Genomic DNA, 26,557 nt, shown 5'->3' on the forward strand with positions numbered 1-26,557 from the left:
TTGTAGCATCTGGCCATTAAAAAAAAAACTGTGACAACTAATGTTGTAGAAAGGCTTGATATGATATTTGGAACACCAAAATAATTATTGCTTTGTTCATTCATCAGAAAACATCAAAGCTTCTCTTATATATTAAATAAATTATGTTATATTGTTTTCTTTTTATTAACAGACAAAGTGAGGCATTTGTGTATTTGAAAGGATTTGCTGGTACGTCTGTGATAAACTCATCTTCTACCACAAAAAATGGTAGAAACCTTTTTGTGGAAACATGGCCTATTCTGCAATTTAAAATTGGATATTCTGTCAAAAACATTTCTCTAGTATAATTACTTTGTGAAGTAATTCTTCACAAAGAATTCAACACAGTAATTCTGTCAAAATAAGTGTTTTATGTTTGCATCCTCCTCTCTGTGCTTCTGACATAACTATGTGGTGAAATGCTTTAAGTGTAGTTCCCATTGAAGTATGAAGCAGAATTCTAAAAAAGAAAAAAAATATAGCCAGATAAGTTATTTATGTGCCAGGATATTTTCAAATAAGCTCTTAAAAAAAAAAAAAAAAAAGTGATAAAATATTTGTATCTGTTGATAAACATTTGTTTTATACTCCCAAGGATGTCCAGCTGCATACTAATGAATAGCTGTTTGGGAAGCAAAAAATAGGGTAACTCAAAGTATGTATTAATTGAATAAGAAAGTGAGCAGAGATAACATTAGTAACACATGAATGAATTGTACAAGGAATGACTCTGATCTTTAAAGAAGGAGACGAAAAGATGAAGCCAATCTTGCATACTTCTCTTCCAGGGGAAAAAAAAAGTGATGTGATGTTGCCTCTTAACAAGTGGTTTGAACACTTGGCCAGTATGTTGAAGTTCAAGTTCCTCTGCTGTTTGGGAGAACTTGAAATCCACATCTGTCATATCCCAGGGGAATGCCTTAATGACCAGACCACTGGGTGTTTTGATATGAGGCACTTCCAGACTCCAGGAAGTTTCATTCCTGAGGAGTGATATTCCCTTGGGGCAGGGAACAAGCAGGGTATGTAGCCCAGGGACTGGCTGACAGGGAAAATGATCAGTACAGACTGACGATTTGAACCCAGCCCTCCTGCCTGTGGGCCAAGTGTTGAATAAGTAAGAGAAGAGGAGCTTTTTTGTTTTGTTTTGTTTTTGTAGTGTGGAGTTAAATTCTGGGGGATTAAATCTTTACTTTTTCTATTTTTGTTTATTATTGGCTAGTTTGGCTGTTTGTTACTCATGTTTAGTTTTACACATTTGAACAGCATCTGTAACTTAGTGTTTCCACTGCAGAAGGGAGCTTGATTGCTTATCTGAGGGCTGTGGAGTCTAGTAAGTGGCAAGGCGTTTAGATTCTCTTGTGGATCTAGTTCTACTTTCTTATAAGATGAGGAGTGATTAGATACAAAAATATAATTATTTCAACATACCTATAGTTATTATCTGCTCTATGAAGATCACTGTAATGCATTATGTTTCTGTAAGTAGTTTGCTTATTGCATCATGTATCAGTTTTGGTAGGCCATAATTATCTGCTAAAGAAAAATGAGTAAGAATTAGTTAAAGTGACTTTCTGTTAACATTTAATACTTAATTTTACCTCAACTCTATGGTTTGTTTTTTTTGGTTTTTTTTTTTTGTTTCTTCTCTAAGCTTAGGGAAAAGGTTTGACAATTGGTATGTGTAAGTGTAGGTCATGGTTGTCAATCAAGTTTAGTATTCTGAATTCACCATGCTTTATCAGTGTAGAAAACAAATTCCTCGTAGCCCTCAAAAATCTAAAATTAGATGAAATAATGGATGGAAATTCCAGAAAAAAGCTAGTTTGCAGAAAAATATTAGAAAACAAACTATGAATTTCATCATTGTATTGCATTAGGATTTGTAATATGGGGAAGCTGTGGGAAAGTACTGGCTTATTTGAACATAACAGATAAGTCAAAGGCTCTCAAATGGTTTTCAGAAAGGAAATACATTGGAACCACAACTGATTTCTTGGAAGGGTATGTTAAGGAGTAGAAGAGTTAAATGGTCCTTTACAAACTGCGTTGACAGTACTCAAGTATAGTATAGTCAGAGAGGGTGTTAGCATCTAAAAACCACACCTGTGTATTAACATAAAATGTTGTGTGAAAAGTCAGTGTAAATTGCCTCTTTTATATAGCATGAAGTTGTTCAGTGCTATCATTATGCTCTTTAGAATGTTGAATTCAGCAAAACTGAAAACCTTTGATAACTAGGAAGTGGTGGTGCAACCTCAGCAACTGCTCTTTGACCTGGCAGTAGCTGCTGGGAGGTGTCTATACACATTCCAGTTCTGTTTCCAGGGCTAAGTATACATTTTAAAGTCAGGAAGGAGAGAGTGGAAAAGATCTACTCATTTAGGCACCAGCAGTATTGAGTTGGTTTGTCATGACGTTCTGATTACAGAAGTTTGTCATCAAAGGAGGACGACGTGTATTAGTACTGAAGAGTTGCTTCTCATATCAATAGCATGTTATAAGGAATGCCAGGGATTTGTGTACGAGCATATTCTAAGCAGCGTGATAGCATGAGTTACTTGCATTTAGTGAGAAATATATGAAAGAGTAACAAAATTGTTAAAATGTTCATCTTGTTCAAGGCTGAAGGGCTGGTAAAATGTAAATGGTATGATGTTTTAGAAAAATCACTGCTCAGAGAAGAGGGAAGTGATTTCATTTGATGTTTCTCACTGCTTGTCTTCTTCCCAGGATCTTAGTCTCGGTTTGTGTAATGGAGATCAGCTGATCAGTTCATCTCAGTGAATATTCAGGTGTATAACCAAGTGTTCTGTTAACTGAGATGATCTTCATAGTCAAATCCAGTGAAGGTAGTGTGCCTTGACAGCTCCTTTTTTATTTGTTGTTTATTTAGGAACTGATCTTTTCTGTGACAGAGGAAAATTCTAGGTAGGGAAGCATCTTTTCTTCATGGCAGTTGTGGTACTGAGCTGTTAATTCTTTCACACAGGAGATACCATGACAACACTTTCTTTAGAATGATGCCTCTGTGCATAAAGCTAAACGCTTGACCTTAACATCAGATCAAGCAGTGTCCCTCATTGTCCTGGTTGAAAACTTGTGGTTAGTCTGGTTTATCTTGTTTTAACAAATCACCATTGATTTTATCTGTTACTGTTAATCAAAGTTGAGACAGGTTATGTGTGGAGATAGATTAATCATGGATTAATACAGTGCATCTCAGCTGTCTAAAAAAATTAAAGCTGCTTTTGTGGAAGAGATATTACAAATTAATGGATTGTGCTCAACAGAAACTAGATACAAGTCTTACGCTGGCAAAAAGAATGTGTTACTACTTCCTATTTCCTAAATGTTCTCTCATCTCTGAAGGCAAAACTTGTGCTTTTGGACTGTGCATCCATAGTTTGCATACAGCAGAGGGTTAGCATTTATTAGTTTGTATTGTATTGATTTTACTTTTTAGGTGGGTATGTCTTTGTTTTCAGAGAGTGAATTTCTCTTCCTAGTGTTTGAAAGGACCTATGATGTCAGCAGATAAACTTAGTCTTGTGTTAGTGGGAGAATATAGTATTACTGGCTGTCATGTGCTTTCTGCAGAATCAGTTCCTGTAGGATCAAGCAGTGATAAAATTGTTTAGTGCTACCATTAAGATTTTCTTTAAGCAGTATTAAAAATTCTTAAATGCAAGAAAGAAGGAAAGTGAGTGGAAATTAAACTGGCTAAAGGTATTTAAAAGTTGTTGTTGCAGGATAATTGAAACAAACATAATGTAAGTTCATGCCATTTCCTTTTTTTTCCAGGAATCAAGGTGTGTTCTAAATTTGTAACCTAAATACTTACAGGGTAGTACAGTTTCTTAGAGAAATGAGATAAAAGCTGATCAGCTTAGCATTGTCTTGCTCAGTTGAGTGAATAAATGACTTATAAGCCCAGTAGTATTTATGGTCTGGTTTTGACTAGACCAGAAGAGTCTATTTCACCCTTCATTTCTCAAAGAGCTATAAAAGGCACTAAAATTCTTTTTGAACCTCAAGTTCTTATTAATTAGTGGACTTTTTTTTTCCCCCTCTACTGTATTATCACTTTATGATGGTTCTTGCCCATTCTTAGACTATTCATCTAGTGTGTGCTCTATTCTTCTCTCAAGAGTTTAACCACTGTGATACAATCTCTTCTTGGCAAAGCATGTTGCTTCAAGGCATTAGGATGAGTACTAGCTAGGCGTCAGTTGCTTGCCTTCCGTGGAGAGGGGAGGAAAGTGGCTATCTGTGGCTTCTACAGAGTCTGACGGATACTTCTGCCTTTTAGCCGACTTAAATTTCTCTTTTCTCCATTGACTCAACACACAAGATAAAAAGATTAAGGAATGTAAGTATATCCCAAAGAAAGAGATCTGAAAAGGCGATGTCATTTGTCCTTTCTTCCAGGGGAGGAAAAAAAAAAAAAAAGCCTAAGGATAGTTTTAAGGTAACTCAACAGGAAAAAAGCTGTTCAAGACAGGTTATTTTGACATATTTTGTAGATTATTACTTTCTTTAACCTTTTGCAAATCTTCAAGTAAGGAGAAACAGAATGAATTGCATCTGAGAGCTATTTCTCTGACTGAAAAATGGAACTCTGCATTTTGTTATAAGGTGTTTTGAAGCAGTAGTAAAAAGTTATTTTTGCTTATTGCTTATGAAGTAATTCTTATGTTATAAACTATTTCTACTTTGATATCAGTATCTTCTTTAGACTAGTGAATGCCTAACTGTTAGGGAATAATCATCTGATCAGTTTGAATAGTTGGAATGTATCATTCTTCCTTAATCTCTTTTGTTCTAGTGTGAGCTTTTGGTGTTTTTGCCATGACTTTTTTGCAACATTTCTATTGCTCATTTTCTTGCGTTCTGTAATTCTGCAGACCTTAATACATGGGTCTTAAAGTTGATATTCTCTAAATAGGCAAGATGGACAATAGTGGGAAGGAAACATGGGATATGTATTTGATCACTCATTCCTACACTCCAAGTCTTATGACCTTTTCCTCTCTCTTTCTTACCCTATTATTATATGGCATCTTACAGCTGAATTGGCCTGAAAAGTAGTATATATGCTTAGCATTTCTTTCATTCTGCACTGTTGTCTTGGTGGATTTTTAGGTCTTGTGATGCTCTTGTTCTCCCACCTCAGCTCTGATGTATTCAAAGATACCTGTTCTATTTCAGCGTGAATTTTCTGTGCAAGAGTGGAGTTAAGCAGGAATGCTGCTTTTTATGGGACATAATGATGACTGTTATGTAACAGTAGGAAGGAGAGTAGTTCAGTGTCAGTAGCTCTAGAAGTAATTTTTGGCAAGTAATGGGATTATTAGATGTCCATGAAGTGTAATAAAATACAGAAACTTCTAGTTTCTGTAGAACTATTGAGAACACATTTTCTTAGTGAGAAAATTACTTTTAACCATAGTCTGTTTGCTATGCTTTATCTAATGCGAGTGACAGCCAGAAAGACAACAGAATGTTGACAGTATCAAGAAAGGCATTAAGAAGATGACAGAAGACATTGTACTGTTGCTATGCAAAACTGTTGTCTTACTGTTGTGTACAGTTCAGGTATCTACATCTAAGGAAGTACATAGTAGTAGAATTAAAAAGAAAAGGGACAATATAAACATCAAGGGAATGGAGTTTTACAAGAAGATATTAAAAAGACTGGAACTTCTCAGTTTGAAGAGAAGGCTGAAAGGGGATATGACGGAGTTTTCAGGAAAAGTCATGAAGGCTGTGGAGCTCACAAATGCTAGGAACAGTTGATTAAACTGATAGATATGTTTGAAACAGATAACAGAGGGTATGTCTTTGCAGACTGGGTGCTGAATTACTGGTGTTTGTAGAGGCAACTGGTATCAACAGGTTCAAAAATAAAAAAAATAAAGATATAAAAAAAAAAGAGTCCTAGCTGGCAGGTCCACTGACAGGTACAGTTATTGGTTCATAATAGAACAGTCGGGGATGTACAGTCTAATGTCCTTAATTCAACAGTTATGGATACTTTGGGAATACAAGTTACTCTTAAACAGCATGTCTGATTGCCACTGTCAGACAAAGAATTCCGGGATTGACGGACCGTTAGTCTGACTGACCCAATAGGGTGTTTCTTGTATTCTTACCCTAAATGTGCAGAAACTGAATTTTACTTCTTACTGAAATTTGCTCTCTAAAAATATGGCAGGTAAATGCCAGATTATGCCACTCAGATACTATACTACTGTAGACTACAAGCAGTAGCAAGCTGATCAGAAAAGGGGGGAACTGAAGAGCTGGGAAGCCCTAGCAAGGGAGGATAAGAAGTTCAGGCTCAGCTGAAAATCTCACCCCGCCTGCTAAGGTAGTCATGGCTCCCCTGTGAAATCCTCTCTGTAAAAATGGAATATTTGGTGTTATCACTGGGATTCCTATGGTTCACTTTTGATGAATGGGCATGTGGAGCCCTCTGTTGCAAATCCAGTTCTGTGATGCTGCATTTAGGATTTATTTTTTCTACTTGTTTAGAAGAGATCTTAGAAGCTAAAAAAGCTCAGTTAGAGGTGGTGGGAGGGGACAGTCTACAGAAGTGAACTCTATGCACAAGTTCTTTTTGAAGCCTTGAAGTATGTTTTCCACAGCTAATCAGTGGCAGTTCATGATTTATATGTCCTTGATCTTAATGAGTAAGTGCTAGGATGATAGCTACACAGTATACATTTAAAGGCTTTCATTTAATGGAAAGTGTAAAATGTAAAACACCAACTCTTCAGAAGTAAGTATTTGTGTTTTTTTAAAAAAATTAACAACTTGAATTGCAAACTTAAATTTACGTATACCTATTTCTCTAGGCCAGTTTCTGACGCCCGTTGGTGAGAAGTTCATACAATTTCTCCTTCTGTCAATATTTTTCTGTACAAATATTTAATGAATGCAGCTGCATACCTGTGTGGCTGGGTAGCACATGTAGACTAGTTTTGTGTTCCTTCTTAAGTGCACACTCCTGTCAGATCTTAGAAAAATATTTAACACTGTTCTTTTGGTATTATGTGTGTCAGAGCTGCTTCTAACTTCTGTAGTTGGGACTTTACATGATAATTAGCATTCCATGCAAAACTCAATGCTTTATTTCTTAGAGCTACTTTAAAGCTGAGTGTTTAGGCGGTAAGATACATAATATGACTAACTGGAGGAAATTCTGTTTGTTTGGGTGGATTTGTGATGAGCAGTGCATCTGATTCTAGTTACTTCAGAAAAAATTAATGTTGTCACTATAACTTGGTGATTTACAAGTCTCGGTTTTCACCTTTTCCTGTTCAGCTCCTCTCATCTAGTTCATCACCTGCAGAATTGGCAGAAAAAGTTTGTCCCTCAGTGTAGTTTGGCCTTTGAGGGAGAGGACCCAAGCTAAAATGCAAGTCTTAGCACTGATGTGGCTGCGGTGTCAATACACGTTTCCTACTGCCAACCCTGCTTTGGGGATCAGTGACTTCTGACCTGAAGGTGGGCGGAGTCTACGGCTGAGGATAGTAACTTAATCTGCTACAACAAGATTTGCTAGAGCTTGTCTATCAACAACTTTAATTTAAGCTGTTCCTTCAGCTCAGCCTCTTATGCAGTCTTATTTTCTTCTTTACTTGAAAAAGATAATGCAAAGAAGTAACAATTGGCTTTATATATTATGATCACTCTTTGCAAGGAACTCCATCTCTAGCTTCTAAACTGTTCTTTGAGGAAGCCGTTAACTATCAAACATTATTGTTCACCATTACGCCATTTCAGGTATTAAGGATTAACATATTGTTATATTGATATATTCTTATAGTTACCTTCCTGGAAAGTTTTTATTTAATGGTTGTAATTTGCACTGGCTTTGATTTCTGTATTTAAAATTTCATACTATGAAGAAATGGATTGCACTAATTGAATATATATATATATATATATATATATATATAGCCACAGTGTGTGCAGAACCAAAATCAAAATAGAGACATCAGTAATAAATGGTAATATCTATTAGCCAAAGCAAGACTCTTGTCTTGAACATGGGAGCCACTTGAATGGACTCTTAAAGTTTAGAAGAGTGAGAAAAAAGTCCATCCACAGACTTAATTTGTTAAAACCTAAAATTCAGCAGTAAAAATATTCCTGTTTGTATTCAGAATCCCAGAATTGATCTCGAGAGAGTATAGGTGCGTATCTAGAATGCTGTTAGTTATCGAAGTGCAGAGATATTCATAAATATCATTGGTTGACCTCACATAGCATGTTCTAGTTTCAATACTTGAAAATTATTTGGTGAAATTTTACTGAAACTTGCATATTTTTAATCTGTGAATACTGACTAAATATCTAGAAATAACTATATCTCCCTCAATAAATCTTGTCAAAAGTATAAAGGTTATGTGTGCTGGTTATGTGATACTATTCTCCAGAGTAGGTAACTATTTTCCTCTTCTAATATAAAATGTAAGCTGGCTTCAGATTGATAGTACTTCCTGAACAGATAAATACCTTCCAACTGATTGGTCAAATGGAAAAGTACATGTGAAGCTTTTGGTTCAAATTCAGAAATCCTGGAAGTGGTGGATGAAGTCTGTCCGTTTGCATCCGAAACTGTGACGCATAAGCATTCCTAGTTTTACTCTGTTTCCTGAAGAACGTTTTCTGTAAAAATAACTCCTGTTCTTGCAGGCATTGTGACACAGTGATGGTGGAACAAAATTCTCCTGTGTTGCTGAGCCGAAGTGCTTTTTCAGGGATTGGAGAACTTCAGGGGCCTGGTAAAAGACAGCTCCTCTCAAAGACTTTTTTTAAATGGAATAAAACTAAGTGTCTTTGTTGAACATGCATGTCTGCGTGTCAGAAAGACAGAATGGTTGCTTTCATCCCCAAAGTTCTGAATTTCCTCAGCTTTGAAACAAAGATCCTAGACTTCACTTTGAAAAACTGAAGGCAGTATCATAGGTATTGGGGTTCCTGGATGACATATCTGCTGTTTCCACTGAGAATCATTATTGGCTGCTCTGTTCATATTCTCAAATTTTCAAACGAGGTTGAGGTATAACATGACCTAAGTTTCATTGTAGTAATTCAATTTGAGGTGAAAAAGCAGATGTTATGGAGAATGGATAACCTATATCCCAACAGCTTTTTTGGTTGAAAACAAAGATGGGAAGAAGCAGTAATAAAACTTAAAACCCTGTCAAGACTGAGAGAGAATCAGATATACCAGCTTTGATTTGCCTCACTAACCTAGTTAGTTGATTTGGCACTGAAGATTAAACCCAGCAAGCTCAGTTGGCTCCGATTGCTCTGAGCAGTCGGCACGTGGGCAGTGTTGCTGTGCTTGTTCAGGTGGTCAAGTTTTTTTTTTTTTGAGATTATTTGAAAAAGTGAGTGTTTTTATACGTTCAGGCTCCAAACAAAATGATAAAAGTCGCTGACGTGTTCTTGGCTTATTGAAGAAAAGTCTGTATGTTTTTTCAGTTTTGTATTGTCTAATGAAAAAATCAAAAGATGAAATGCTTCCCTAGGGCAAGAACCTGGCTTCTCCCTTTGCAAAATTAGAAAGCAAAATCTTGGACCTTGCTTTTCCTACTCTCCTCCCCCCCTTCGCACCGAACGCACATAACAAGTGCTCGGAGGGGTGGTAGGAGAGAAGGTCGTGTGCAGACGGCCAGTGAAGAACCTCTGTCTGTAAGGCGTTAGAACAGTCATCACAGGAGCTTTTTTCAGTGTATTTCCATGTAAGGTACTAGTGCTATTCAGTACTAACCGTGCCTCTCTCTGCTGCATTCGTGTTTGTAGATTTTTAGACACTGCATTTTATTATAATGACTGTGTTATTCAAGCTGTTATGAGCTGCTTAGAAAATGAATATTGCACTTTATTATTATCCTCCTTTGATTTCTAGGCTTAGGTGAGCTCTAAAGCATATAGGCTCACTTTTGTACATGAAAACTGTAAAATATAGGACTCCAGTGTCTGCTGCTACTTTTTTTTTTAGCCTTCCTACTATAACACAATCAAAATATTTGCAAAACTCACTTTACTGGCCTGGAAGGTAACACTTCAAACCTTATGTTAGATTGTTTTCTCCTTCAGTTAAGAGCAAGGAACCTGTGGAACCCTGTGGACCTGAGCGTTACTGGAACACTTATTTCTTGTAAGCATTGGAATGTCTCTGATTAATCAGTTCTCTCAGTAAAGTTCTGTGTTGATAGTACTTTCATCCTGCCCAACTTTACCTGAAAGACCATATTAAAAACCTTCAAAATTAGAAAATATGGTCTTTGCAGGAAAAACAGCTATGTGTATTGCTAGTAAGTAAGAGAATTTAACGTAGGTGTCCAGAGAGTAGCCTACAACCTGGATAAGGACCCAGCAGAATTGTGCTGTTGATACTCCAGAGTGTCAGGGAGGGAGCAGACTGTTGCCTGAGAACCTTCTTACTACTCTTTACTCATGATTAATATGCAGATGCCTGAGCTAATAAGCCATCAGGAACTTGGAGAGCACAGTTAGCATAGCACAGTCAAAAACTGAATGAAGCATGGTTTGTTAATTCTAGATTACTGGAAGTACCAGATGTAGGTACTTCAGTGTCACTTGAGTTTTGCCTGTCTTGTCTTCTAAAATGATATCTGTAGGCATTACCACTATCAGAATATCCTAGTCCTTTCCTGCTTACTGGGGACTGTAAAATATTTTTATTAGGAATTTAAAATATATTTTATTTTTCAACCATTATCCTGAGTGGTACTTTGAAAATTGTACTAGAAAGCTTTTAATTGACCTGCAGTCATGTCAGCTCTCTTGATTTTACCACCTGCACAGTTCTCTAGGGATTCTTTCTACTCAATCATTAGGGAGGAAAAAAAAAAAAAAAAAAAAAAAGTTTGAGGTCCTGACACCTCTTTTTCAGTGCGTTGGGGAACAAAGGGAGACAGCAGCATTGCCCTAACAATATTATGTAGTTGCTATATGTTTTTAAGTTTTCAAATGTTTAAATCCTTTTGTGTCTTATGCTTAAAATCTTGAAATCGTGACTTTGGAAAGCAAACATGTTCTTTCCTCTTTTAAAAGAGCAATAGGATGCTTAATAAATAAAATTGAACAGTTTAACTTCTGTAGGCAGCTCCTTATCTTACATACCTTTTGTGTATTTCCTTACTTTGTTTCATGTGAAAGTGTTGGTGCATCTCTAGTAACTTATATTGCTGATACTCAGACCCTTCTTTTTCTCTTAAGATGGTGAGTGGAATCTATTCCAGTTGAAGGTGTGTGCTTTTTTTTTCACATAAAAGAAAGCTGAAATGCTATAATTTATGTTGATTAATTTATCTTTAGTAGAAAGAGATTTAAACTGCTCTCTATTAAAAGATGAAGCATTTTCCTATAATGTGATCTAATGCTTTTAATAAAATTGTTGGGCAGTCTGTTTTTCTATAAAAGCTCTGTACAGAACAGCCTTGCCATTATTCCTAAAGTATCATTAAAAGTTATTCCATACTAACAACAGATTATTTGAAATAGCCTGAGGCAATTCAAATAAATGTCAAGAAAATACTGTTTAAATTGCAGCTTTTTGCACTGGTTGCATTCTAATTGATTTTATAATTCTCATTTTAGCCAAAGTGACAAGCTTGTCATTTGTAGATGGGCCTCAGAAGTCCTAAACATGGTGTACTGTTGTTCTGAGATTGAGAAAGCAGATGACGTTCATTGTCATCTTGGCTTTTATCTGACATATGGGGTAAGCCAATCTCTTAATTTCTCTCCGAACCTTTGAGTGTTTCTTTCTTCCCAAATGCTTTGTTGCTAATCATGCAGCACCTTTTTGGAGTGATTTTGGCTTTATTTATTCTTCTGCTTAAACATGCTAATGTGGAGTTTCTTGTACAGACTTCATCTAATTTGTTAGATGTAAATTAACACATCTACGCCTTCATAAGAGTTTGTACCACTTTAGCTTTTGCAAATCTGTAGCTCATGAAAAATTGCAGCTGTCTTGGTGGCAAAAGGAGCAAATGAAGTAGTTTTGAGATCATTGTATTATGGACAGATAATCTGATATTACAGCTATTTGCCAGTACTAGTGGGAGGTTTCTTTCTTCTGCCATTTTATTGCACCAAGTTGGCTTGTTGAGTGATGCAGGAGGTTCAGAGTAATGTGAAGGCTGTCACTCATGCAAAATCTGATCCTCAGTGCAAGGGGGAAGAGTGGCTATAACTTGAGACTGTTTCGAGACATAGCTAGAATCTTAGAATTGGTAATGTTGGAAGGAGCCTCTGGAGATCATCTAGTCCAGCCCTCAAATGAGTGGCCCATACAGGGATCGAACCCGCGACCTTGACATTTTTAGCACCATGCTTTAACCAGCGGAGCTAAACTTAACATCATATGAGCATGTTTAGAGTAGAGTGGTGTGTACTGCATGTTAATTTTTCTGCTTTGCTGCTGTAGTGCATTGTGAGAATATGCTGCTGTGAAATCTTCAAAAAATACCTTTAGAAAACCAAATTCAAAAAAACTGCTAGACAAGAAAAAGACCAGGTATTTTCAAGGTTTGCTGAGCAGAAGCATGGACACTTGAGTTCTTGATGCATGTCAGACACTGCAAAAGTGTAGTGTGTTTAATATTAGGATCTAGATGAAGTTTCTCAACTGAAACACCTTCAGTAAAACTGACAGCTTCTTAAGGTGACTACACTGAATGCTTGAGATCAGATAGTTGTGTTGTCACTGCCACTCTGGAACTTCATTGTGACATTCCAAGTTTTGACTGCAAAATTTCTCGATTTTCCTGTGACTTACAGGGGAGGTGCATCGCAGTGGACTGTTAACATTCCTACTTCGGTTACCTTTTTAACTTAATTCTCATCATGTATCTTGTATCTGAGTCAGGGAAAGGACAGAGGCAGCTTCCAAGGCAGCATGCAGAAATGCTGGTATTGGCATTGTGCCATTTACTCGCTTAGAATTGTTGCTATCTTGGTTTTGTCATCTTAGTTTTGTCCTTTGACAATGAACTCTGCTTTAGAACAAGGAGGAGGTTTCAGAATAGTTCAGCTTTTCTGTTTGTCTGATTATCTAATGAAAAATTACTTGAATTTTGCCAATTATCAGCTGCTTTTCATATTATTTAGTCCTAGACTCCTTTTTTTTTCTTCTGCATTTTCACTTTTTTAGGGAAAAAGAAAATCCATCTTCGGTGTCTAGAATTCATACCACAAGCAACTTCTAGTTAGTGGTGTTCTGTGGAGCAATTACTGAATTATTGACACCTGTTTTGCTGCAGGGCAAGACTGCTGTGCTGAGGAACAGCAGGGAAGCTAACCAGTTTGGGGATAAAAGTACTGAGAGTATTTCAGCCTGTTCTCCATCCGAATCAAGGATGTAGACATCGTGATGGTGAATGTTAGCATCTAGGGCAAATCTTGGTCAATAGTTTTTCTTCAGATAACTTCATAGTTGTTTCCCAAAGTGCTCCAGTAGCAGGAGGTGTTGCTAATGGAGTATGTAGGTAAAAGTAGTGTTAGATACTGACTTGTCTTCACTTCTAGTGGAAAACACTTATCTGTGTGGTCTCTGTATGAGACCATAGCATCCAGGAACGTAACTTTGCTAAAGGGATACAAAGTGATACTTACACTCTAAAGTTCTTGGTTTTGTATATATGTAAATGTTAATTTAAAAATACTTGGTGCCCATGGTGTTGTGGTTCTTTTTATTCAAAGGATTAATATAGTAAAACCTGTTAAAGACTCATTTCCTCAAGGCTTTGTTCTTTAACCCAAAGTAAGTCTGCCAAATACGCAGCTTACATTCTTAGATAACCTTAATTACGGGAATTTTGGCTCTATGCTTTTGAATTTAGGTTTATCTTCAGTTGGATGGCATCAGCATGTTCTTTTGAAGCTTAAACTTCAAATAGGTTTGTTCCAAAGGAATCAATACTATGACTATTCTGGAATAAAACTAAACAGTGATTATTGAAGACGTTGCTACCTAAAGTGGCTGTATATTGACTTTGTTTTCCAGTTTGTCAACAGGATTATTTTTGTGAGCACTAAGTTCTTATTTCTAATTTGGTTTTAAGGAGATTCTGATTTGTTGTTTTTGTTGTTGTTTTTAAAGAGATTTAAGTTGCGTTAGTGTAACACACATGAACATGTTTGCCTTGCTGGTATGTAGAACTTGTACAAACTTAATCTCCCAGTATTTGTAGAAGGGGTTGGGTGTATGACTGATTCCTCTAAGTATTACTCAATAACTTTTTCAAATATATTCTTAATGTTTAGTGCCCTTTCGTGTGATACCAATACAGCTTACTTCATTGAGTGGTGAAATGCAAAGATATCCTGCATTCACGACTTGGAGCTGTTCTTTCCTCTTTCACATTTTCCCATTATGAAATATTCAAATGGCACCAAGAAGAAAACTCTCTCTTACGCAAATGATTCATTGTCTTGCATCCATTCAATTATGATTTAAGTTAATTTTTATGCACAGTCATTTCAGGTAGAGGCAGTGTCCAAATATTTAATGTCTCAACATGAAAACTGGCAAGAAACTTATTTATTTCATTTGTTATGACAGTAAAAGTTGTGTGTGAAAGGTAAACTGGGGCAAATTAGTGAATTTTGACTTTGCTTAGAAAACTAGGAGGACAGACTGGCTATTCCTGAATTGCGATTTCTATTTTTTTCTTGCTGTTAAAATTTGCATTGCTGGTTGATTATTATTACAGTGGATAAATAGTAGTTATACAAATGTAAAGAGCTAGATTTAGTTGTCAGACATTTTGGGAGGTTTTAATGACTAGGCAAAAGTTATACTTCTCTGAGAGAGTAATTGTGTTGTAGTTAATATACAGGTATAGGATATATTAACATACCTTTCACAGTTTATCCATTTCACTGGCACAGAATATTCAAGGTGAATAAAGAGAAAATTTTGTATAAGAAACAGAAATTCAGTTTTCAGCTTTCAACTCTCAATCAGAGATGAGAAGAAAGCTTATAGATGTTGTGAAAAAAGAAAAGTTTTAAAATGCGGGTTTTCAACACTGCTCTTTGAGGAATCATCTTCAGCTTGATTAGTGTAAGGAATTGAGAGGAAATACTAAGCTGATTATACCGGAAGAGTTGTTCCACAATCCTGAGCAGAGAGATGTTTCTCCTGAGTTCTGCCTTTCAAATTGTTGAATTTTTGTTCCTTAGAGTTGGTTTGAGTGTGCTGTGGAGGGGCTTGGATCATTTAGCTTACTAGTGGTTTTTTGCTGACTTATAATGATGTTTTGTATTTTAATTCAACAACTCAAGTGATGAGTTAGTTTTCTGGGCAGGATTATTGAACCAATACATATGAAGCTAGTTTGAAACCCTGAGCTATCATATAGGAATGGATCTTGCTTTTCTTCTGGAGTTCATCACAATTTCTTAATGTTTTGTGAATAAAAACATCTGCTTTAAGAAGGCTTCAGAAACTGTATATAGCTTCTTTGCCTTAGCAAAAGAGTTGAGCTGTGAAAGAACTCTGCGCCAAAGTGTTTGTTATTGCATATGGTTTGCAGAAGTGAGTGTATTTCCATCAGGGCTTTATCTCAGTTTGCCTAATAGTTAAAATTAGGCCCAAGAGTCCATTTACATTTAGAAGAGAAAGAGAAACTGTTTTTAAAAAGTACAGGAGGCCTCAAATGTGAGCTTTTGCGAAGCTTTCCCATGTATTTTTATTATGGAGTCTAATCATTTTTTTACAGAGCATGCTGTTTCCACATCTTACAGCAGAATTTTTTAATACTTTCTCTAAAAATATTTTTATATGGGTTTTCCTCAAGATCTATGTTTCAGGTTACTAGGTACCAAACTATAAGTTTGGTATTCTTGCCTTATAGCATGAGCAAAACCAAGCATTTAACATAGTTTTCCTCTTCCCATGTTAGCGGGGTTTTTTGTCTGCTTTCTCTAACACTACAACTAGGCATAGTAACAACACTGAAGTGAGCATCCCAGACAAAACTGTAACATTCAGAGCATGGCTAGCATGCCCTGCTTAGAGCAGGCTGCATAAAAAGGCAAGTAATGTTAATTAGAAAAGAGGAAACTTTGGGGGGTTCTGGTTATGTAGTGAAAATCTTTCAGAGGAAAACTGAAATTTAGGTAGCAAGCTGTTTGTGATTTTTACCCAGTGGTTCTGTCACCTATCTCAGATCAGCGTGGGAATGAAAAATTGTTGTTACATTGCAGACCTGGAGGTCTGAAACAGTTTGTATGATTTCCTGTAAGTAACTTGGAAAGATCATAGTAAAAGAACTCAAAAGAAATAGTGTTGTTCAGAATTTGTGGTGCCAGGAGTGACTGAGCTCTGTAAGGTCATCAGTCGTACAGTTTTGTATTTTCTGTGCCACATTTCAGAATTTCAGTGTTCTGAAATCTTTGTGGTCAGAAAAAAATGTCAGTAGAAACTCTTATTTTATAGTTTTCAGGTAAGCGAAAATGAAACTGATATGATGACAGAGGTAATCAGGCTAAAGTGTTAAAGGCAATAATTTTTGAAAAATCACTGTGCTTTTTCAGATGATACTGCCAAAAAAGTTGGAAAGACAGCCCTGAGAAGGCAGCCTTGTAAGGGAGGGTAGCACATGTGTTTCTGTTACACAATACAGATTGTGAGTGAGACCTCGCTGTTTGTATTTGCCAAGCCTTTAGCTCACTCATGTAAAGTTGAAAACCTTGGTCCTTACGTCTTGCTTCTTTGAAGACTGCTGAACTAGGTAGTTAACAGTTATGAATTTTTTTAACAGGGAATGTCTGTCTTTGCCTTTTATTTATATGATGTTTCAAAATGTGTGTGCTAGATTCACTAGGTACCAAGGAAGAAGTTTTTCTTTCTCCAGAAAGAATATATACATATATATTCTTCATATATACAGTAGTATAGATGACTGAGGAGTAGCTTACTATGGAGAATTAAACTAATGCCATTTTATATTAATTTGAATGTCAGATACAAATTATGAAACCCTGTATCTTGAATTTAATTTGGAATTAGCTATAGTTTTTTTTCCATCTCGTCTCTGAAGTGAAAGCAGCATTTACATAGTACGCGTAAGTAAATACTTTTAATACTATGTTTTGCATAGTGAAGCAGTGCCAAGCACTGACATGAAAAATATCTTTAAAAAATGGGAATTAAAGCGAGACTAGGGCACAGGAGTCCAGAATGGAATGTACGCAATTCTTTTTCCTTAAAAAAAAACTTAGAGAGCTAAAATAGCAGCAGTACTTTTAATTTCACAGAGAATATGACCACAGTTTAAAGCAAGAGCAGGCATGTTTACTTTTTAGACAATGAAATCTGAAGTCTTAACTGTCTGTGGATAGGTGATAAGAAACGACTGTCTTGTTATCATGCTTCTGGCTGGCCTCTGAGATCTGTTAACATGCCCTGGAATTCTAGGAATTTCTTTACTCTTCGTTTGTTACGCTTTAAGGTTTTCTAAACATTTGGAGTAAATGCTAAATAAATGTAATTCTTTTTTTTTCTCTGTTCTGTCATCCTTTCTTGTAGCTGCTAAACATCCATGCTGTCCGCTCTCATCTCTATGAAATATATTCAAGTTTCTTGTAGAGCAGGATTTGATGGTGTTAAAGACATCATCAGAGCTGGCTATTCAAATGCATGCATAGTTGTAGCCTATTACTCTAAGTTATCGGAGGGTGTTACAATCCTAAATGTGCACTGTTCTGGGGTACTGTGGGTATTGCGACTATTTAATGAGCTGTAACCGTGGTCATTTCCATGGGCTACTTTTTGAAATGGAATGTATTTCTTTTGTTTTGTGTTCTCCAGCTGGTGTAGAGGCTGCCCCCTCTGTTGTATTGTACAGCTAAATTAGAATCTAGCTCTTAAGTAAAAGAGTCGTTGGTAAGTGATCAAAAGGGGTTAAACTAGGTAAGAGTTGCTGATAACACAGGACAGCAAAATATAAACGGAAGTCAAATAGTATTTTATTGAATTTAAAAATTATCTTGGCAAAAATCTAAGTTTTCTGTCTAGATGCACCTTGATGCCTGTTTCCAGTATATTTCTGCCATCATTGGCTCTCCTCTGTGCATCAGTAGTCTCCTCAGCTGAAAGTTTCTACTCCTCATATCTTTTTTTGGTGTAAAAACTACAAAATAAACAATACTGATGTATAAGTGCCATGGTATATTTAAAACAAAGGCGAGCGTCACCATGTAAGCTAGGATATTTGCTGTTAGCGTTGTCAGTGATTGTTTTTTATCTCAGTCAAACTGGGAAGTATTTTAATTATTAGTATAACTGAGACAAAAACATTTATACCACAGTGGAAGGTCAGATTCCTTAAGGCTGAAGCTTCTTATTCAGTGGTTTTGCTTGTCCTGTGCCATCACTTTTAAGAGATTAATATCTCAATAGTGAGCTCCTTTAAACAAAGATTGTTGCTAATAGCACATACAAGATGTGGTTTTGACAGAGAATAAGAATTTAGACAAGATTTAAGTGTTTCACCCCACCACCAACTGTGAATGCCGTATTATATCTTTTACGGAAATCACCTGTTCAGTTTCTTGAAGTTTGGCTTGTGTTTATTTTCGGTGGCATTAATTTCTTTAGACTGAACATAGCTAAAGTGTGTTACTGAAAGTAATCTACTGCGGTGTATCCTATATGTCTTAAACTTGTTTCACTCACCTGAGTCATTGAGGCTTTTGAGTCTTTCCAAATAATTGACATAAAAAGAATGGATATCTTATGTATTCTTTTTTGGAGGTTTTACTGGCATCGTTACTGCTATTTACTATGTGGTTTTAGTCATCTGATGGCTGAGCTCAATGCAACCCCCACCCCCCCCCCCCCCCGCCAAAGGTGGTTTTCAGGCCCCTCATTCGAGTAATCATCTCCATTTCTAACAGGGTTAGAAGACCGGCTGCCACTGTCTCGAAATCTCCAGAGAAGAAGCCGAGGGAATTGAGGAGAGGCATCGCTAACCTATGATGTAAGTCCTTCGGCTCTGTGCGTGAACTCCGTGGGAGCTGACAAAGCCGTCGCTATGGGGACGAGCAGCCCCGCTGCGGAGAATGCCGCTGGAATGCTAATCTGATCTCAGAGAGGAGTTCCAGCTGCCGCCCCTTGGCACGGCCGGACAGGGAGCAGCCGGGGGACGTAAACATCGCCCCCCGGGCCGGAGGAGTGCCGCATCTCGTATTTTGCACACTTGGCAAGGAATAAGTGATATGAATAAGTTTTGATAGTAAATAGTAATAGTGAATAATAGTTAGCTTGCGTTTCTGCTTTAAATTTTGAGGCATCAGAAATTGTTTATCCAAACTCCAGTGCCTGCCTTTTTTAAACATATATCTAGTAGCCTGACTTGTGGTTAAAAAGTTACGGCCATGACTGAAATAAGGATAAAGCATTGTAGTAAACCGAAAATTTAAATAAAACTTAACCTTTGGATGTACCTCAGGAAGCAAGTTGTGCTTCTGAGTAAAGCAGGTTAAAATCCACTCTTGTCTGTCAGGTGCATATACACAATGAAATTACTTTTGTAGTTTCTTCCTATATACTATATTTATGTATGAGTACATAGTATCTTGCATATATTTTTACTGCAAAGTTACAGTTGCTAAAGAGAGCAATATATTGAGCTGAGTTGTGCAGCTGTTGGGTGATATGATTTTTATAGTCTTACTGGTCCACATTTTCCACTGGAAATACTTTGTTAATATCTATTCTCTAACTAGTAGCCCATTAATCTTTTCAGGTTGCTAGCAAGACAGACTAGCCAGGACATGGGCTGTGACTCCTTGGATTGCTGTCACTGAATCAACAGATAAACAAGCCTAATAAAACTGAATGCATGTCTTAAATAGACTACAGTTCTTAAATGTAGTACCAGTGTGGTACAAAAATGTGTTTATGATTTTTGAACCTTTACAGGTCATGCAATTTGTTTATCCAATTTATGAAACTGGAAACTGGGATCTACTGTCTGAAACTTCAGTTTCAGCAATTTCTCTGCATTTTATACCAGTCAGCATTCTTATTTTTCTTGTACAAATGTAACTTAAAAAATACTAACAGTGAAAATTACTTTCCTTTTGAGGGTTTAGGCATTTTTGTTGTTGATTCACAGATCTTGCACATTTAAGTGAGAATGGAATGTTAAAACCTCTTGCTGTGTCTGAAAGCCCTTTGAAATACACGTTGAACCGAGTTACTGTGCTTGACAGGTTTTCTAATGAGCACTGGTCTGAAATGATTAGAAATAAGAATCCGACAGGTGTGAAAGGAAGCATTTTCTTCCAATCCTAAGACTATGGTGATGGCATCTAATTAGAGGAGATCATATTGTAGACTATTAAAAAAAAAAAAAGGCAAAAAACAAAAAAAATCTCAAAGTCACTGTCTTGAATGTATTCCAAAGTTAAGGTAAAGAGAACTTTCCTACTGTAGAATTTTTGAAATTAAGAAGAATAATATGAAGAAGTCATAGGTCTTGTAATTTCTAACTACTTTTGAAAACCTCAGGATGTTCCAACTTTTACTGATTTTTTTTCAAGTACTTTTCTGTTAAGCTGCTTATTGGCTATATATTAAGTTGTTTCTCCTGTAAACTCCAATCTGTAATTCTCATCAACAGGAGATTAATTTTATGCTGTGAAGAATTATTTGTATTGTTGAAGAAACAAATGATGCCTGACAGATGAAGCAGTGAAAGCTGGAATTTTTGGGGGGTACACTGAGCTTCCATTTATGGCATTGTTAGGAACATATTACTTTATGATAGCTTGTGTTTATAGTATTGTTTTTGATGACTTAAGTGCTGCTTGCTTAGAAGTCTGAAGCAGCAAATAAAAATACCAGAATACCCACCTTTAGATGAGCCGTTAACAATACATACTAGAGATCTCTAGCATAGTTTTATGCTAGTATTTCATCAGTAATTTAGACATCAGGAAGCATCTAGTATGTGATTTAATCAAATTATTTTAATTCACTTCAGCAACCTAGTCTTTGTCTCCTAACTGTTTTTATTGAGTATTTTAATATACCATATCTGTCACAGTCTTAGTATATGTCTCCCAGCTAATGACAGACTCCTTCGCATCATGCTTGATATATTACTTATGCTTATAATGTGTTTACAGATGTAGACTGGGCTTTCTTGCTCTAAAGTGTGCCAAAATTAATGAAATTCAATTGGATCTGAACTTATGAACTTCCTTGCAGTCATTCAGAATTTGCAACTTTAATGAATTTTAAAAAGGGAACTATCAAGTCTAATCATACTTCTAGCAATGGAAGAATTTTAAACACCACCAAAATATAACACACAACCTCAGCCTCAAGAAAATGTCATTTTTATTCTTTAGAAGTTTCCAAAATTAAACCAATTTAATTTTACTGTACAGAATTTAGTTGTTGAAATAGTTAGGATTGCTTTGTGCAGCAGATACTAATCCTGGAAAGCAAGTGAAAGCATAAAACGCCTTACAGCACTCACCTTCTGTTTCTGTCTCTATCAGTATGTGTGTTTATATTAGCATGCCTTGCACACCGAGATGGCTGCGTTCATGTGTTTGTCCTTTTGCAGATAGAGCTTTTGAGGGCTGTGCTTTATTTGTTGTGTTCAGGACTGTTAGAGAGATGATGGAAGCCTGGCATGGTTAGGGGGTTGGTATGGAGAATAACGCATAGCTTGTAAAGCACAGTATTTGTGGGAATGGTAAGTACAGTTAGCAAGACATTAACTGCTTTTTTTCTTTATTTCTGCCATTTTGAGCTTGCATTGGAAGTATGGTTTTGTTCACTGTTCATAACTGCTTCACAATAAAGTTTTTGTGTGATGCCTGATGATGATCAGAGTAGTTAAGATGCTTTGTCTCCGTAGCGGTACTTACGCTAGCAGTTTGTGCAAACCACGTTCCATACGGTGAGAACTTGAATGGTAGAAGTAATCTGCAAAGAAGAGACTTTCACATGTGCTGTCCAGGACTGCATTGGTCAGACTTGTGTATGAATTTGGGCAAATAAGCCGGAATTACAACCATCTACTGAAAAGATCTACTTATGCGGCAACACTGAGGTCCTGCTGTTACATATTGACAGTTCAGAAGGAGACATTCAAAGCCAGAATTTAGCCCTGTTAAACTTTGAGCATCCAAACTCTGTGTAACGCAGACTATATAAAGAGCATAAAGGCTGCTAGCGTCAACTGAGTTTTAAAGTGAAAAAGAATTCTGTTAATTCTATACTATTCTATATGCTTTGTATATAATAGAATAAAACTTAGTATTAATGAATGTTTGTAATCTGTCTCCCCCGTAGTGTAATATTTTAAAGGAACAAAATAAGCTGTTCTCTGGTTTAAAAGTTGTTTTTTCAGTGATCCATAGGTGGCAGAGAACAGACTTGTTGCAACTTTTTTATTACTGTCTCAGGATTTTTAAAATTACAAAACAAACACCTTGAGAAACAAAAACCAACAAAACTGTTTCTCTACTTATTACAAGTCTTTTGATGCCATGCTTAGTGGTTGGAATAAAAATGTGTGTTCCTGGTATCTGCCTCAAGCTGGTGTTTTTTGTTTTTTTTTTTTTTTGTTTTGTTTTGTTTTGTTTTAATACCACCTTGGTAACAAATGGCTCCACTATACCTTAATTTGAGAAATAGGTTAACATTTTACCAGTGTCAGATATCTTAAATTTTAAATTGCTTGAGGACCATTATAGGGAAGAGCTCTAGAGCTAATCTGAAGATTTTTCCACATGGGCATATTTGGTTCATTGGAACCTGACAGTAGCATTTTTCCAAAACTGATGGAGATGAGGATTTGTGATGTCTGAAGCAGACTTCAGAAAGCAAAAAGAACCATGGGCTTAGGTTCAGACGAGTTCAACTATTACTGCAAATTCTTTGATTACTGGAAGTTATTCCTGTATTCCAGACTTGCATCATCCCTATGCTTTTATAGATTATCAACTAGTTATAGTTGGAAGGAGGCATTTGAGGTTGGTTTGGGTTTTTTGTTAACCTCAGATTTTTAGACTGCCTGGTGGTGATCTTTCTGGGTACGATTATTTTGTCTGCACTGCTTATGGCATGCCTCAAAGACATCTCTCTTTCTGGGATATTAAAATCACTTTCTGTTTAAAATGTTCATAGGACTTTACATTTTGATGCCAGTTTCCTGAATATTGCTATTAATAAAGTGTGACTGCGTAAGAGTGCTGAGTTCGCCTAGCTTTAGGTTTCTTGTTTAGCAGGCCTAAATAATTTGGATCTTACTGGAAGTGAGCAGCTATTGTTACAGACCACTTAAATGTCTTAGTTACTCTGAAGAGTTTGCATGTTCTGCATCTTACGTGGCACTTACCTAGAAAATATAAGCAATAATATTAACAGTTACCTCAGATTGTATTTTTGTTTCTGTAGTCTTCAGTGCTGCTTCTCAGCTTGAAGGAGTCTAAAAATTCCTCATTCTGAATAAAGATACATCCATTTTATTGTGTTCTTCTAATTTAATCTCAAACTCTTTGCCTTAGATAGCTAATACTTCTACATTTGAGAGAGGAAATTTAACCACTCACACTTTAAATTTTTTTACCAGTTATTAAATAGTGGTCAGGAACTTCATTTTTTGAAGTATAGATTCTTTCTCTTTACTGAGTGTGATACACTTAGCTTACACATTAATCTTAAGTAATATGATATCTTTAAAACCACACTTTACTTTTTAGATATCCGTAGACAGTATTTTTGACCTATTTGCTGAGTAAATGGACATTCAACTGTTTGGACACCTCAGTTAAATCAGTGTTTTTTGCAGTTTTGTTTTAGCAGTGAGACTTTTTTTTTGTTTGGATGGGTAATTCCACACAGTGAAGCTGCCTTTATAGAAGGAGCTCCTTTTCTGAGGATCGTTTTGCAGTAATTTTGTAAAATTGTCATCTGCCTTTCTCTGAATTCCAGAAACCTCTTTTTCTGATATGATGCTTCCTGTAAAACTGAGTAACTTTTTTTATGTCTTTAGAGAACTTAGATACTTTAGAACATTTTCTCTTTTACTTGGGCAATAATAGCTAGTTGTACAGGCTACTGTGTAGCTTTTGATGACTTTTTTTGTTGCTTTTTTTTCTGAATGTGGGAGTATTGAGCACTGGAATCATTTTTGCATATCAGTGCTTTTGGGAAAACAATCAAGTATCATTTAAAGGAAGGGAAAGAAGGAAACTTTCACTACCACAGAAATGCTTAAATGTTAACTGTGGAAGATCTCAGCAGTAACCGGTAATAGTGACTAGGTAGGAAACAAAGAAAACTGTTTTGGTGTTGTATGTATCTGTATGCTACTCTTTATTACAATGAAAAACTGTACGAAGAATTGCAGACTCGCAGGAACTAGTGTAGGAGTTTCTGTTGCTGCTCCTCTAATACTGTACTGCTGATATTTAATTTTCAGCTTAATTACATCAACAGCCTTCCCTTCCTCCTCCAAGTGCAAGCATTCTGCTTAAGAAAGGAAAAATATAATTTTTTTTTGTCCTGATACTTCCTGTGTTTCTGTAAAATACAGCTATGAGATAGTATTAATTTTCAATCAGTAACTAAAAGAAACATGTTAAAAGAACTTTTAAAAATAGTAAGTGTAGTTGGTAATACTGCGATTACCTTGCACAACTATTTATATTAATTTTAATGTCCTTTTAAGTGTACATATTGGAGATAATGTGTCAGTGGGTGTGTGTGACACTGAAAAAGGCAATGTAGCATAGGACACGTGTGTGTGTTATATTTAAGAGTTGAGTGGTTATACTTTTGGGGAGCGTTGTACTTCTTATGGGAGTAGAGTGGAGTGTCACTGCTTGACTGTTCATTCTCAAATATGTGCACATGTTCACATACACACACACAAAGTTTTTTAACCTTCCATTTAATACTTTGTTTTAATGCATATGCGCAGAAAGTATTAAGAGTAGCTGCTAAGCAGAACTCTCCAACCTGTGTCCCAGGTTGTTCAGATTTGTTTCAGTGGCGTTCCAAACTGCTGCTTTTTGAAGAACTGTACCCTAGGTCTGTCTGCCCTTAAACCTGGGAAGTAATGCTTACATGAAAATGCCTCAACTTGCAAACAATAAATGCAGATGTTTGTACCTGAGTGTAACTTTGTCAAAGTTCTTGTGAATATTTTGTTTATAACAAGTTATTCACATTCAGTGTTTGTAGGATCAAAGGCATAGTTTGTGTTGGAATTTTAAGAATGAAAGAATAAACTAAAACTGAGTGGGGACTTTCAGAAAACTGCTGGTTTGCGATTAAGTGCAAAATCTCTATTGGTTTGACCTAGAAATACAAGAAATCTTATCATTAGTTTTAACAGTAGCCTTTTCTAGTGCTTAATCATGAAGTTTACTAAAATGTGTTAATCAAATCTGTGTAGGTATTTTAGTTCTTAGTAGGGGAAGAAGCTGTATGTAAATGTGGAGAAAAAGTCCCAGTGTTCTTACACTTGCAGATCTGAAGAACTCTTAGGTGTTTTCTTCTTAATGCAGTTATTTAGTAATTCTTTTGCGTGTCTTTCACTAGATTTTCTTCCTGGGTGTTTCTTCAACTGTCTTGTGATGGAGAGGAAATGTTTTTGAAGTTATAATGGATTTTATACCACATCATAGCAAAAACTGTCCTTATAGCAGCATTTGTGTTTGAAGAGAATAGACATAATTACAGATAATCATGACAACTTCTCATATGAATGGACATATCACAGAAGATTCTGACAGTGAAGCAAAAAATGTGGATCTTACATGTCTTGAGGAACCTCAAAAGCACAGAGAAATGGCTGTTGATTGCCCTGGGGATTTGGGCTCCAGGATGATGCCCATGCGGCGGAGTGCTCAACTTGAGCGAATTCGTCAGCAGCAGGAGGACATGAGGCGCAGACGGGAAGAAGAGGGAAAGAAACAAGAACTGGACCTTACTGCTTCCATGAGGCTTAAGAAACTGGCACAAATCCCTCCTAAAACTGGAATAGATAATCCAATATTTGACACAGAAGAAGGAATTATTTTGGAGAGTCCTCATTGTACTGTGAAGACACTAGGTAGGTAAAATACAATGAACATGCTAATAGAGAAAATACTTAGTGGATTACTAATATTATTTTAGGGCACTGAAAATAATTTCAGCTAATTCTGTTCAGATTTGAAATCTTCTGGTCCTTTGCATTTGGTTTCTTTCATTTTGCATCAAGCTGTGTGCCTCCACAAACGACATTTTAATATCCAATCCATTTGGGAATGGGAGACAACCTGTAGAATGCTAATAAGTTCATTGGATGTCTCCATCCACTTAGGGTGTGGAGAACTGTGTAAGTACAAACTATTTCTGTTATGTATGATGAAGCACATACCAGAATAAGTAGTGAATAAACACTGTCTGTCCTTTAAATTCAAGATGTTAAATACTTTCAAGTGAAGCATGCTATTG

The 26,557-nt window shown here is 36.2% G+C and overlaps 1 protein-coding gene across 3 annotated transcripts in view; it reads left to right on the plus strand.

Annotated features, from left to right (window-relative positions):
• The window catches only part of PALS1 (protein associated with LIN7 1, MAGUK p55 family member), a 54,918-nt gene that overhangs the window by 2,020 nt on the left and 26,341 nt on the right, over positions 1-26,557 (plus strand). For all 3 annotated transcript variants that reach the window (XM_062578106.1, XM_062578108.1, XM_062578107.1), the window contains exons 2-3: positions 18,982-19,064; positions 25,658-26,167. In XM_062578106.1, the coding sequence (XP_062434090.1) occupies positions 25,805-26,167 (363 nt within the window). In that variant the 5' untranslated portion in view covers positions 18,982-19,064; positions 25,658-25,804. The remainder of the gene's footprint in view (positions 1-18,981; positions 19,065-25,657; positions 26,168-26,557) is intronic.

The sequence above is a fragment of the Rhea pennata genome, chromosome 5, assembly GCF_028389875.1.
Source record: "Rhea pennata isolate bPtePen1 chromosome 5, bPtePen1.pri, whole genome shotgun sequence".
NCBI lineage: Eukaryota > Metazoa > Chordata > Aves > Rheiformes > Rheidae > Rhea > Rhea pennata.